The sequence below is a fragment of the Apis laboriosa genome, unplaced genomic scaffold (genome assembly GCF_014066325.1).
Source record: "Apis laboriosa isolate Shangri-la unplaced genomic scaffold, ASM1406632v1 scaffold122_cov146, whole genome shotgun sequence".
In the NCBI taxonomy this organism is placed as follows: Eukaryota; Metazoa; Arthropoda; class Insecta; order Hymenoptera; family Apidae; genus Apis; species Apis laboriosa.
Genome location: NW_025221084.1, coordinates 2555817 through 2571927, shown reverse-complemented (window position 1 = coordinate 2571927; position 16111 = coordinate 2555817). Strand labels below are relative to the sequence as shown.

The 16111-nt window shown below is 25.2% G+C and overlaps 1 protein-coding gene and 1 non-coding gene across 2 annotated transcripts in view; one reads left to right on the top strand and one right to left on the bottom strand.

Annotated features, from left to right (window-relative positions):
* LOC122720222 (neurexin-1) overlaps nucleotides 1-16111 on the top strand; it is a 420486-nt gene that overhangs the window by 307019 nt on the left and 97356 nt on the right. The window contains exons 13-14 of the mRNA XM_043946779.1: nucleotides 1304-1447; nucleotides 1893-2110. Coding sequence (XP_043802714.1) covers nucleotides 1304-1447; nucleotides 1893-2110 — 362 coding nt within the window. The remainder of the gene's footprint in view (nucleotides 1-1303; nucleotides 1448-1892; nucleotides 2111-16111) is intronic.
* Nucleotides 705-786, bottom strand: Trnas-cga. Its single transcript has one exon. It is a non-coding gene; the product is annotated as a tRNA-Ser (tRNA).

Genomic DNA, 16111 nt, shown 5'->3' with positions numbered 1-16111 from the left:
AGAAATATTTCTTTATTATTTTTCCTTCTTTAAAAATATTTTATGAATGAAATTACAATTTTTTAAAAATTTAAATATTAGATCTAGCAGTTCTATTGAGACAATGATTGATCGAATAAAAAAAATTTATTATTTTTAAAAATTACTTTTTAATATATAAGTTTCTTTTAAGAATTATAGAATATTTTTATAAGAATTACATAATGATTGCAAATGTAAATATAAATTGAAGCATACTATTTAAAAGTTAAAATACTATTTGCTTCTTATCATATATTGTAGAAGAAACGTGTTTAGTTCTATAGTACAGTAATTTTCAATTTGCAAAATAATTGTTGTAGAAAATTTAAACGCTATTTTATTTTTATACTGTTACTTATAGAAGAGTTATAGAAAAATATTCAGATAAAACATATAATACTGCATATAATAATTAATATATCTATACAACTAAATTTATTCAATTTATATAAAAATATTTTTAATCAATTATTTATATAACTAAAATATAAATATTAAAAAATAATGATAAAGTGTTGAAAGAATATATGATTATATGCACAAGAATAATAATAACATATTAATGCGTGTTTAAATATTTTATTTTTAATAAAATATCGTTTTATATCATTAAATATATTTAAAAAAGGTAAAATATTAAAAATCGGCGTAAAAAAATTAATTTTTAACAACAAAAAAGTTTTCGCTGCGGACAGGATTCGAACCTGTGCGGGCATAGCCCATCAGATTTCGAGTCTGACTCCTTAACCACTCGGACACCACAGCTTCTATCAGACTATTCTTCTCATTCAAACTTATACTGTACATTAATATTTTTAATAATATTTTTATATAAATATTATGTATTATATATTCATTTATTTTTTAACCAAATAATTAAAAAATATATATTCCTAATTTTAAATAGAAATTAAACTATTACTAAAATGTTTAATTTATCAAATATTTATAATATTAAATAAATTTTAAGTAATATGTAAAAAAGTATTTAAAAATTAAATATATATAATTTTTTAATATCATATAGATGAATATTTTTATCAATAAGTAAATAACAAATGAATAATATTATTACAAAGTAATACTAAACTATTTAAATAAATTTTTATAAATTCTATTTTATGAATGTATTTTGAAGAATGAATCTATAAGAATGAATTTACATTAAATAATATTTCATTGATATAATCATTATATCATTTCAACGATAATTAAATACAAAACTGAGAGCATCTGTTATTAACTACTTTTTCTAATTTCACTTCTTTGGACAATTTTGTAGGTGCTGTCAAACCAGCTTGTCATTTTCAACAATCCCACTGTCCCTCACAACCTTGCATGCACGGTAGCCACTGTATCGAAGGATGGAATAGATTTCACTGTGATTGCACTGGAACACAATACACTGGTCCTACTTGTGGGAAAGGTAAAAAAATTTTCTTTTAATTTGAGTTTATGGTATCGCCATTGAACGCAATAATAATAGAGGAAATTTTTTGTTAAGATATAAATACAATTATGCTTATTTACTGATACATTTCATAATTGAATTAAAATTCTAAGGTTTAAGATGGAGTAGTTAATAGGATTGTATTTAAATATATTTGTAATTATATTTAATTTAAATTATTAATATACTCAATTATCAATAATGTAATAATCTTGAAAAATAATAATAAGATTACATATTATAATGTAATATAATTACTGAAGTAATAGCCGGATATTTAAATACTTTTACCTTTAAAACTAATTAACTTGTTAATTATTTCGTTTTTATGCTTATTTTATTTCTTATAATATTATATATATTACGCTATTATTATATAATATATTTTTTTTAAGAAGAATATTCAAAAATCTGTATTCAGATGCATCAACGTTGCATCTGAACGGAACACAGCAAATGACAGCATTGATGCCAGAGGATTCGAAAACCCAGACTGAAGAAATAGTAGTTCGCTTCAAAACTACCAGACCACGTGGTCTTCTTCTAGCCACGAGTTTAGAAAATAGTTCGGATCGATTGCAACTCTACCTTGAAGAGGGCAAAGCAAAGATGCTGATTCATATCGGGGACAAAGAAAAGGTGAGTCAAATTCTCTCAAATTTTACTAAATTTCGCTTTAATTAGTAACTTATGAATATTGTAACTGCAGATTCTCAAAAAGGTAAAAACATAATTAGAATAAAGTTGAATAAAACGCGAGATTAAACTTCTTTTTCTTTTCAAACAAGTTCTAAGTACTTATGAAATTCTTACTTAGTAATGTTACTTTTTGGTGAAACATCGCCACGTTTTGTCAGTCATGTTCTCTAGCCAGCTTCATTAGAGAATATCGTAATTCCACAGTGGTATACAGAAGTAACAAAGTAGAATACTGTAAAAGAATATTACGTTACATAAAGCCTTTTTCCACGAGAAGAAAGTTTATTTGTTTCGCTGACCGCAATTCTGACCAATAGCGTAATATTCGTGGAAAAAAGACATTGAAGAAGCTTTTAAGAAATGTGGATATAAAACCAAAAGCCTTTCAACGCGTTCTTATCTTTTAGTTATGGAAAATATAAAAATTTTAATTTATATGATTGTGAAGTTTATAATTAGAAAAAATAAAAGATAAAAAAAGACTTGCTTAGGATTTATAATTTATTTTTGGATTTGATAGATATTAATATTATTATATTAACATAATATTTCATTATAAAAAGTATAATTACAAAATTATCTGATCATTTTTATTATTATTATATTTATATTGTTTATTATTATTTATTATTATAATGATAAAATTAATTCCTGAAAGATAATATGTAATAATAGAATTAATATTTGTAGATATCAAATTTGTAGATATCACTTTATTTTTATTGAATTTTAAATAGAAGAATGAAGAAAAATTGAGAATATTTATGCAAATTTATTATTTTATTTTTATTATTCTATTTTTCTAAAATATTTTAATAATTACAATACATGCATTGATTTTAATGACTTTAATATATATTGAAATGAATGTTCTAAGTAATTTCACTTCAAATATCTATATATATATAATTTGCTTTTTCAATATATTTTATTTTCTCAAAATTTTCAATTTTTTAATTATTAATGCAAAGAAAGCAATTTGTAACTCGTATTTTTTACTAATAGTATTCAAATCATGAATTTTTAATTTTAATTTTCAATTTTGATCTGGTCTTATGTTTTCTTACAAGCAATATGAATTATAATTGTTTCTAGAATTATAATTTTTTTCATTATGTTATTTACTGGAGCAAATGTGATATTAAATTTTATGATACAATTTATATCTTTATATTTTTATATAATTTTCTAAGAAATTTTATTTCTAAGAAATTTTTCTCTAGATGTCGTAGTAGCACAGGAATAAAATTTTGTAATACGATGTTTCACAATGATATAGTGCAATCTCATGACACATGACTTTTACAACCAACTTTAAAAAAATTATAAACCTCAATAAACTTGTAACTTCAAAAATGTATTGAAACGTGAACACGTGGAATTGGAAAATTACACGGTGAATAAAACGTTGCAGTTTGAAGTGGTTGCACAGTCATAAACTCAGTGGATGAAAATTATTCGTGTGCATCCTTAGAAGCAGGAAGCATTCGTGCCACGGGTAAATTGAAATCCGCAGTCTCCAAGGAACGCGATAACACATGAAAATTCGAACGAATCTTGCTCATCCGCGATCATAATTCATCGATTCATTCGACCCGTTTTTCCACGACAGAATAAATTGACTGTAAAAATTCAAATCGAACGAAAATAGACGCGGCCGATAGAGCGACGTGTATTCATAATTCATGGTTCAGCCGAAGGTTGAAGGTTCTTTGGTGGAAGATAGTGGTGAAAAAGGCTGTGGATATTGCTTCAATTTGTAATATAATGTTGTTCAACATTGGCGAAATAATATTTTAATTTTAAATATTAAAAAAATTGACTCCTTTCAAAGATATTTGATAAATTAAACGAAATTTTAATTAAATTTTAATGAGAGAACAATTTAATAATGTTTTGGCATTTAAATAATTTTATGATAAATTATATTTAGTATTATTTCTTTTTTTTTAATTATAAAATATCATAACTAAATGAAATTTTAAGAAATATTGTCAAAAAGAAATTTTTTCATTATGTTATTCAATATTTTTTTATCGAATCAGAAATATAACATTATATTTTTTAGTTTGCCATAGGATTTTAACAATGAGTTTTTATAAGATAAAAATAGTTGAAAATCGTTGTTTTAATTATTGCATAGAAATAAAAACGTTATTTTATTTTTTATTTTAATTTTTTATTTCAATATTTCACTTTGAAATATTTTAAATCGAAACAATCAAAAATGTAAAAAAACAACTGATGATATTTATAAAAAAAATAAATATATTCTTCTTAATTATTTGAAAAAATAAAAATAGAAATATAATTATGAATCTATTGAAATCTGACTTGTTACAAATTACCACAATACAAAAAAAATTTTATACAAAAAATATTGTAATATATACATAATCAAATTGCTTATAACTTAATAAATACAATAATAATTGAAAAAAATTATAAATGTTGTTAAGAATAAAAGTGTAAAAGTGTAAATACACAAAAACAAATACATACAGTCATCATAGTTATCATAGTAATGTCTTCATGAGTTTTGACATTTATTCGCGTATGATATGGCAAAAGTGTAAATACATCAAACAAATACATACAGTCATCATAGTTATCATTATAGTTATATCTTTATAAGTTTTGACATTTATTCGCGCATAATATGGCAACGAGCATACAGTTTCTGCTACAGTCGTGTCGGCGGAAAGTCGAAATACTCAGAGTTCGTTATTTAATCAATGCAGTTGCCTATTCGCTTCATTTTATCCCAATCCAATGTGTCGCCAGACGTTCCACCCTTCTGCAAATTGGAACCGCGAATGTGAACAGCTTATATGTACACTAAAACAACGTTGTGCCGATGTGGGACGCTATGTATTCGCAAGTTGCGAACGAATTGTTTTCAATTGCAATGCCTCTCAAATTTGAAATATAGGCATCAAAAGTTAGCTGGCCTATTATTCGAAAAATGAAATCGAGATGGGGAATAATTAAGGCGTAAATTTGATTTATGACAATTCAGATTATTGTTCTGATTTCTAAAACTGCAAAGAAGATTTTAATTGAAATTTTTATTTGATAAAGATAATTGTAATTTAAATTTTTCATTTAAATAAAATTTTTCAGGAAATTTTTATTTCACAGAGAGAATATATTGGTAATTCTAATAGATTTTAGACATTAATAAAAATGTTCTAATTAATTGCTCTTCTCTTAATTAAATGCTCTTCTGAATATTTGCTGTGTGCTTGCTAATATTAATTTAACAATATTAATTAATATTAATAACATTATATAGTAATAATGTTCCGTAAATTTTTAATTAAATATAATAATTGATTTTAATAATAATAAATAATGATATTTATAATAGATAAAAAATAGAATTCAGTAACTAAATGTTTATATTGTTTTAAATATCAAAATACGAAATATATACAAAGATGAGATTATCAAATAAAATTTTTTTTTAAGATTTATCTAATGTTAAAAAAATTAAGAAATATCTATTATCTAAAATAACAATTCACAGTAAGTCTTGTTATGATTGTCAATTGAGTCATCTCGTCATCGTTATTTCTCTTCCTTATAACTTTGTCTTTACAAGTGCCTGTGTCTGTTATTTCAAGATATAACATCTTCGTTGTGAACACTCGTCTTATTGTTGCACATCCAATTTCACATTGCAGTCTTTATATTATTATTAGTTAAAATAATATTTACAGGCTTATTAATTATCGAAATCAAAATAAATAAAGTTAAAGTTAATTGTAACAGATAAATATTTTAAATGTTAATACATTTACTAAAATATATTCAGTCATAATTCATATTTTTATATTCTTTGTATTGATAATATCGTAATTATATTATTCGTTTTATATTCAATTTTTAAATTAGAAATAAGTAATTTAAAAATTGCTATTATTTTTTATTTTATAAACAATGGCTTTTTGTAGTATTTCAAAATGCAAAAAAATATAATATATATTTCATTAATATTTAATCATTAATATTTAATTTCATTAATGAGAAAATTATAAATTTCAGTAAAAATTCAGTAAGACAAAATTATAAATAAATTTTATTATATACAGCTATCAATATAATTTGAACCAATGAAATAATTATACAATTTCTCGAAATAAATTTTATCTAATTGAACGTAGAAATCGAAACGAATGATTTCCAATTTAATTCCAACTTAATTTCGAGTGTAGTCGAAACGTTCAATTCAAATGCGTTTTGAATGTGGTTACATGCTGTTTCGATTCAAATATGTAATACGTGTTACGCTGTTAAACAATTATGAATTTTATTTAAATTTCAATTTTCTTATTTTAAATAATTTCATATTCATTTTATACATAAAAAAACATGAAAATATATATACTAAATATTAATTTATCACTAAACACAGGTCAAAACAAATATTGATATACAAAAATGTTAAATCTGTATAAGATAAATAGATAAACACAAGTATAATAAAAGATAAAACTATCACTCTCTTTATCTTGCTTCATCTAATATAAATTGTTTATAATAAATAAAAACAATTGAGTTAATAAATAAATCTTAATGTAAACATTTTTATATCTTTATGACAATTTTTGAATTGAAGAATGAAAAAGTCTTGATTAAATATATTCTTATAAAATAATTTATTTACAATCTTTTATATTAATAATTCTACAATCTTATATCACAATAATAATTTAAATAGTTAATTAACTGCACAGATTTATGCTATTATTTATGCTTTCGGATATAAATGATAAAATTTCCTGTTATGTTGATAAGTCCGGAAATGAGATCTTCTTTCTTTAATGTTGGTAAATTATGGAATATTGAATTTGGCATTAGATACTTTTCCTCTAACAATATATAATAAACTATAATATAATATATAATATAAGATAAATAATGAATTAAAATTCTTTTATATAATTATTTTTAATTATCATTTTTATTTATCTTAAAATTAGAGATTTAACAAATCTTTTTCAATAATTATAGATGTTAGATTTTCAGTGTCATTAACGAACAAATTGCTTGGTGAAAATTGAGTTTGGAACATAGTCGCAAGCGCTCACACCCCCCCATTTCGAATGGAAACTAGTTGAACCTCTAGAATACAACCGCGTACGATTAGAGGAGGCTGTAATTTACGTTTATGTTTCAATCTCGGCCTCTACACGGTCTCGATAATTGAACAGAATAATTGATACGGTAATGAACATTTCAATTAACCCGGGCAAACATGAATTTCCTTTTAACTGACTATGTGCTCATAAAAATTTGGGTATCCAATTTTATGGTTTGCAAAAAGAAGAATCAATTTAATTATTGGAATATTTCGAGATATTCTGGATTAAAAAATATGGAGAGGAAATATTTGAAGAAACATATTTTTCGTTTTTTTTTTTTAATTATTAAACTAATTCCACGTTATTAAAATTCTTTCTATTTATTTTTACAGTGATATGTTTTATCAAGTAAATGTATTACGATATATTTATATACTTTCTTTTGATTATCTCATATATTCTTGTATATTATTCCTTTAAAATAATTTCTAATTTTTATATAACATTCTTACACGAACGATTTCTTATGTTATATTATGTTTCTTTCAAAAAATTTTACACTTTATTAATCATTCTCAAACTACGTTATAAAATCATAAGTAATACATTTTAATAATAATTTAATATTTATTGTGATTTCCTCAATTATAAATTTTTAATTGATTTAATTGTTAAATTTTTCTTATAATAGAAATAATTTCTTATTCGTATAAATGCAATTGATGTGAAGAGATATTGATCAATTAATAATAATGAAAATTCAGAAAATTATCTATAGATGGCAATACTTATCGATTAATTAAGCGGTATATAGCGGTTATAAATTGTTAGATATATAGATATGAATAGAACTGTAATATATGAAACATCTGTCTGATTGCTAAACAGGTGGAACAAGAATTGGGTCAGTAAGTGAACATTTGTGTGCCGATTAAATGGGTCGAATTAATTAGCGGTGCACGAAATTACCTACTCACATTTGTATTATAAATTGGAAAACGAAATTAGGAAAGGAAATACCTAGGTTGGAATAACCAATACGAATATATTAAAGTCCAAAGTTCAATTCTCCAAGAATTTCGAATTCATCTAATCATTGGATCTTGTTTTGATTGAAGTTTCTCAATCATTGGATTTATTTTAATCACGAATATTATAGTATTGTTGATAAGAAAAACAAAATTGATTGAATTTTCTACGTACTTTTTTTTAAAAAAGTAAATTTATTTCATTTTTTCTTGCCTTCATTTTGAAAAGAAATTTAATATTATTGTTAAATTGAAATTCCAAGATATAAGTGATATTATTATATTATTATTAAATTAAAAAAAACCACATGAATTTCTATTTATAAAATAAAAACTAATAAAATTATCAAATATCTAATAATCCATTCTTTATATTTGAAACATTTTAAATAATAAAAAATCGAATTCTACTTTTAAAAAAGAAGTTCGCTTCCATTTATAATCACAATTCATCCTTGTTCATACAACAGTTATTTATATATCAATCTAAATTTTAAACAATTTAAGTACTTAAATTTTAAAATTTAATTCTAATTTTAATTCTCCATTTTAAATTATCTTAAATAAATGATAAAGAAATTGAATTTTATCTTCAATAAAAAATAAATACATTCTTATTCGTACAATAAAAGTTATTCATTCGACAATTTCTATTACGATTAAATATTATAATTTTCATCTTGAAATTGAAACGAGAAATATTTTCACACGATTGAAATTTTATGTGTGACCACAAAAATGGGGCGTAATTAAAATAATAAATGAAAGTCGATCAAGGTATACGATAGGATAGGAATGGAGAGTTAACGAATTTGCATTATGCACCGATTAATAAACGAATCGTCGATCCGGCCTCGAAATCGCTCAACGATTTATTGTTCAACCGACCGAAAGCATCGCGATTGCAAAATTGGTTACACGTACAATTCATACAGATACACGTTGCATACAGATGGAATGCTCTAGAAGGTAAACAAAGAGGGTGAGAGCTCAGGGGGATGCGTTCAGAAATTCATTCGATCCACGTGGGACAATCGACATAGATAACACTTAGAATGTGATTTTCTAGAAAATATAATTTTCCTGCAAAATTCTCTAGAAATTTCGAGCATGAAATCAAAAATTCATGACTTTAAATTTTGTAACGAAACGTACGTGTTTGATACAAATAGAATATTCTATATTTAAAATATGTATTCAAGTTACTGAAATTTAAAAAAGATTTCTTTTTAAATAATTAAATAATTGATCAATAGAGAAGTATATTTTCTTTCAAGATCAAGATTTGATTTGTAAAACAAAATTTATCGTAAATTTTTAAATCTTTCATATACACATACGAAGATTACACATGTTGATTACAAAAATATATTTATATATATATGAGTTTTCAATTACGCTTTGATCAATATTGAAATAAATTTTTCTTTTTTACGTTACATAATGATTTTGAATAAAAAATTAATACTTATTATAAAATTATTTCAAAATTAAAATTTTTGTAAAGATAAAAAGATTCCAAATACATATAACCAATCACATGTAATCACTTGTACCATTCTCCTATTGAATGCCTCAATTGAAAATAATTTATTCACTTAATCAAAGTGAAAATAGAATAAAACTCATTCACTTACTCGTTGATACAATTTATTATGCAACATCCTAAAAGGAGATTAAGAGAAGATCGTGCATCCCCAAAATTCAATTGCATGCATTTGCACAAAATAGAGATCGATACGATTTTATAGGATCGAAATAGGATAAATAGATATATGTATTGTAAAATCGAACAAGTGACGGTAATAGTGTGAACAAGTTAGAGTTGTAAATAGATCAAATCATGAACAGAACTTCCATTATCCCAATTACACGCGTATGCACGTGTATACACGTGTCACAAATGATGTATGTAGAGTTATTCAGGTTAATTATCAAACTCCATTATCTAAATAATAAACAAATCACTGTCGTTTTGATTACCAATTAATCACTTAATAATCATTAATATTTTTATTTCTTATATCTTTTTATGATATAGTAATGCAATCAATAAAATGCAACTTAAAAAAAATTGTATTTCTAGAGAAATAGAGCAATAAAAAGAATTCTTACTTTATGTATATATAAAAAAATTTTCGAAATACAATAATTTAATAATACATGAAATGACTATTTTAATTTGTAAAATGTAAAATGACGAATTATTTTATTAAAAATAAATTTAAATTTCTCTTAGAAATTTCATAATTGATTGTAATTTTTTATTTATCTTGAAATTTTTTACGTATAAAATTGATATGAAAAACTTTTATATCTGGAAAAAATTTTCGTTTATTTTGATATTTCTTTGACAAATACATATAAATATTTAAAAAATTCTAAAAATATTTCATCATATCATATACAGATGTTCTGATTAAAACAAATATAAACAAATATAAACGAATATAAACAAAATTCATCCATTTGCAAATAATTAATGAAATTTTTAAAACTCGTAAAATATTCCCAATAATTCCAAACGTCTCGTTAGAATTTCATTAGAATCAATTTCTCTTATAATTATAAGAAATAAAATAGAAAAAAAAAACAAAAATAAAAATAGAAAAAAAAAATCAAAAAGAAAAAATATAAGAGAACAAAAGAGAGGGAGAATAAAAGAAAAGCGAGGAAAAAAAAATGATTAGTTGACCTACAGAGGCAGTACAAATTAACGCATGGAGAACAGTGGCTAAAGCTGATTTCCCGCGGAGAAATTTCTTTGTAGCCTGCCGAATATTCAAATAGCGAATTTTAATTAAAGTTTGCCCCGGTTCGTCAAATATTTACGATCCCCTGATCAATTTCCGGTAGGATTTTCCTTCCGCCCTACACCCTCCCTCCTCCAATCCTCATTTTTTTTTTCCCCCCTCCTTTCTTTCTTTCTCTTCCATTTCTCGTCGATCGTCACGCTCTGCATCATCTCTATTTATTTTCTTTCGTCTCTACGGCCCCCCTCCCCCCCACGTTAGTTTTATCCAGTCGGAAACAAACGGATCGGAAGTAATGCCTTCGGAATCGTCCTTGGAAATAATTCTTTCGCGGAGAAAGGGGCGCGAGTTTATTTCTTTCCTCGAGGAGAAGTGGAGCGAGCCAACCACGTTGCCGCGTTCCCTGTGAACGCTTTTTTCGCCTTCCCTCCCCCCTCCCTTTCGATTAGTTTCGGCTCGAGAAAGGAGGAGGAATTTCACCGCCGATGGATCGTGGTCGAACGAGAGGGAGAAGCAATCGGAGAATGAACGCGATAAGGCGTTTGCTTCACGAAGCTCGTGAAAGACTTAGATAGAGATATTTCCTCGTCTTGAACAACGTTAATTCTCTGTGGAACTGCGCAATTGGAAATCTTGATGGCGGATTTTGACTAGATATTGATGAGATTGGAGAGTAGATTTGTTACGAAGGGAAGTTTGCTTAGATTTGTTTGTTCATTTATTAGAAAGATTATAGGAAGAACTTTTTTTTTTAGAATTTTATAAGTCGATTGGATTTTTATAATAAAAATTGTGCATGTTTTAAGATTCTTATAGCATTGGCTATTAATGTGTAACAGAATATGTAACAGAGAGGGATATTGAATGAATATATTCATTTATTATATCCAAAGAATGATTTCTTTTGAATCTTCTGTTAGATATGTATGAGATGATTTGAATAATATCAAAATTTGAATGATTAAAAAAAATGTATGGAGTCTTATAAATGAGTTTCAAACATTAAGCCTTCAATTTTAATTAATTTTGTAATATTCTCACATAATTTTATTAGGAATGTTCAGATTTTTCTTTAAAATTATGATTTTTGTATTATATTTGTGTCATTGTTGCAACAAATGAACTATGTGAATAAATTCATGATAATTTTTATATGCATCTATAATTATTTCTCTATGAAAACATAAAATATATAGATTCTTTGATAAAAAAGTTATCAAGTTATATATGCAGGATAAATTAATATTGATTTACAGGATATAAACAATGAAAATTATAAAATTATGAAAATACTGAATTTCATTAAAATAAAAGAATAATTTATAAGATTATAGATAGAATATGAAAAAAATATATTAGATTTTCATTTTTATTTTCACTTTTATTTCGTTAACAAAAATGTTTTAAACAATTGTTAATTGTATTCCTCTTTCATGAAAGATACTCGATTCAGGTACATCGGATAAAAATGGGTTATATTTCTGATCGATCGTGAAGTTGATCGCATTGTTGGATGATCGTATAACTGCAATCGAGGAACGTTGAATAATCGTATTAAGTTTACTTTCGCGATCTGTTTTATTGATTGATCGCAATTATATCGGCGAAACACCGTTCTCGATACACAATGCGTTATAATTAAACACAAATCACGGTTTGAAATGCATTCGAAACGCTATAAATCAAACGCCGTGTTGAGATATTTTTCAGAAAAATAAGGTCTTATCGAATTGCACGCCGATACAATCACGAATCGGATTGTTAAATTTATTCGATCGCGAAAAATATATTTTCCAATTACAATGGGGAAATATATATACAATAGAAATGCGAATATAAAGTGAATTGTATTTTCTACATTATAAATTGTAATGTCATATGTACGTTATACATCGTGATTAATAATAGTAACAGATGTGATAAAATAACTGAATAGAAGCAGACAATCTCTTTATATATAGAAAATATAAATAAATCTTTTTTTAAAAAAGATTAAATATTATGCAAGAATAATCTAATGTTTGTAGAATAATTCATTTTAAAATTTATTAGAAATTCATTTTCAATTGTTTCTATACTGAAAACAAATTTTTAATTTACACAAAATGAATCTTTAATATTTTAATGATAATTTATTAAGATAGTTCTGAATATTACTTTGCAGATTTAATTTTCAGTACTTGTAAATCTATTTTACACTATAATTATTCTTAATTTTAAAGTTATGAAATTATTATTAATTTTTATCAATATTAAAAGCATATTGTAATAGAAAATATAGAAAAAATATACATGGTATTAATGAAAACAAAATTAAAACAGAAAAAAATAAATAACATGGATTAATATCATCTACACTGTCTTGTGATTAAATTAGATATTTGATCTTCATTGAAAAATCAATAATCTTTTGATAATCCCTATGATTCTAAACCTTTAAATTTCTAAGTTCTAAGTTCTTAAAATTTTGAAATTAAATAAATTTAATAGTCAATTCTCAACTATTTAACAACCTGGACATATTAACTACTTATAATTGGAAATTGTTTTTAAAAAATATTTATTACAAGAATTATAATGTTAATATACATATTACTTTTCTATTTCATTAAAATCTTGATACATGTTTTGTTAAACAAATCTCTAAAGATGAAATAAGTATTACTAATTGTTAAAATTATTAAAATAAATGCATTATATCTAGAGATACTTTTACACATTATAAATAACGGCAATTATTCCGGCATTGCAATATATTGTTTTGATTATTTGAAAACTTTCTTCTTGATTAATAAAAATTATACATTATTATATTATTAAGTTATAGATTTCAGGCTTGAATTATTAACAATGATTTTTTTCCTAATTAACATAAAATAGTAAAAGGCATGAAAAGTTGTAGACATCATTGTTGAAATTGCAAAATCAATCTTGCAATTTTTTAAAAATCTCCATAAAAATTGCTCTCAAAAAATCTATTTATCGCAATACACTTATTACTTTTACCTCTAAATTTTTATTCACTTATAACAAATCCCTACATTAACCAATTAACAATAATTAACCCATCAAAACACGAATACGCAATCCAACGATTTCCTGATTTAAAGAAACTATTCCTCATTCTAATTCTGACCGAGCAAAATTATTTATCGAACCGCGACGTTGAATTTCCAATGATAGTTTTAATAACGCGGTATCCACTCCCCAATAGAGGAGCGCAAAAAGACACACGCCGTTTGCCAATCGATAAATGCTATCGCGGGGGCTCGGCATGATTGAATGCTTTATGCAGCTGCGATTTCCTGCGGCGAGCCGAGCGGAGCCGATGAATTCGATAAAGCTCGATCGAGCTTGAGCACCGCGACAAAACGTCCCTTAATTGCCGGATTGATTCGTAGGTGGTGGCGGAGACGCGCGATTACCCGAGCGTGAGTCGGCGATAAAGTTACCCGAGGGAGAGAAACCGTAATATCCGTTTACTGATAGACTTTCTATGTAATTTCACTTCGCTTTCCCTTGGTGCGCTTTTACGCGTCAACCTTCCTAACCAGTTCGGCTGACGACATTAGATTTCAAACGTTTGTCACCACGAATTTTGATCTTTCCGTTCAAGTTGGATCTTCTTGTCGTTCGAGCAGAGCAGAGATCAGGATCGAATGATTAGATTATTTTTGTGTATAGATGTGAAGTTTGGTTGATTATAGTAAGTTGATTATAATATAGATACTTGTTTTGTAAGATTTGAAGTAAATTTTATTTATTGTATAAATTATAGACAAATTTGTTATTTATGAATATATCCAGAAATTAAATTGATTGATAATAAAAAGTAAAAGAGGATAAAAAAATAGATATTTTTAGGAGTTGAAGATGTATACTATTTATTAGATATACTAGCTTTATTAACTTTTCATTAAAAATATTTCTATATATCTACATACTATATTTTTTATTTTAAAAATTATTCAAAATTATATTAACATCCATAATCTAATCACCAAACAATAAAGTACAAATAGTAAATTGTAATATAACAATTAATATTCAAAGAAATAAAATCATAATTAATAATCGATATAATAAATAATCTTCATCTAAAAATTTATTTAAAATAAAACATTTATAATGTAATCATCATCAAATAATAATATAATAATAAGTAATAATCTCGAAATGATTTCGTTTCAAAGAAAAGATAACAATATCTATGAGACATTCTTGTCAAAATCACAATGAATTTCATTGACGACCGTGTAACAGTTTCTTGATTGAAAGCTCATCACGATGAACGATTGAAAATAACGCTTAAATATCAGGGAGATGGGCACGAACGATATCTGGTGGCGCAAAGGTGACGTCAGGTGACAAACGTGTGTCAGGTGCCATGTGATAGATGAATATCGCGACTGGCAGCGTGGACCAAACCAGTTAGCAGATAGTGACGAGTTGCCCGGATTTATGGTGGTTTAACCAAACGAGAGGCGCCGTGTGTTGTTAGTTTATCGATGCTACCATACTGCTATGGTTAACTGTACGTGTATCAGGATCGTTCCGCCATCCTTGAATAACAGGGTCGCGCATACATTTTGCATGTCCTTTTCTGTTATGAAAATACACACGGATCCGAAAGTGGATCTTCAATAATCTGCAAATAAGCTCTTCCGCGATGGAAATTCTTTGGGCGTTAATTTTCCATTAAATTAAATTTTCGTTGATAAAATAAAAAATCGAGGTTTTTTTTTTTGATGAATTGAAAATATTTGAAATATAAGTTAAATTATTTAGTCTCTCGTTTGGATTTGGATTTGTGTGAGTTTAATTTTTAAATTCGAAGAGAAATATTTTTAATAATATTTTTAATAATATTAAGTTTTTGATTTATATTAACAGTTGGATGAAGGATTGGATCGTTTTTAACTCTTATCAAATTCAAACAGTTATGAAATAAAATGTGGAAGATATCATTTACTATTTATTTGCAAAAATGTAAATTATAATTGATCTCACATGGATAGTAGATTGTTCAATAAACGAAAATATGAAATTTCAATGGATCACAGATAAGATAAT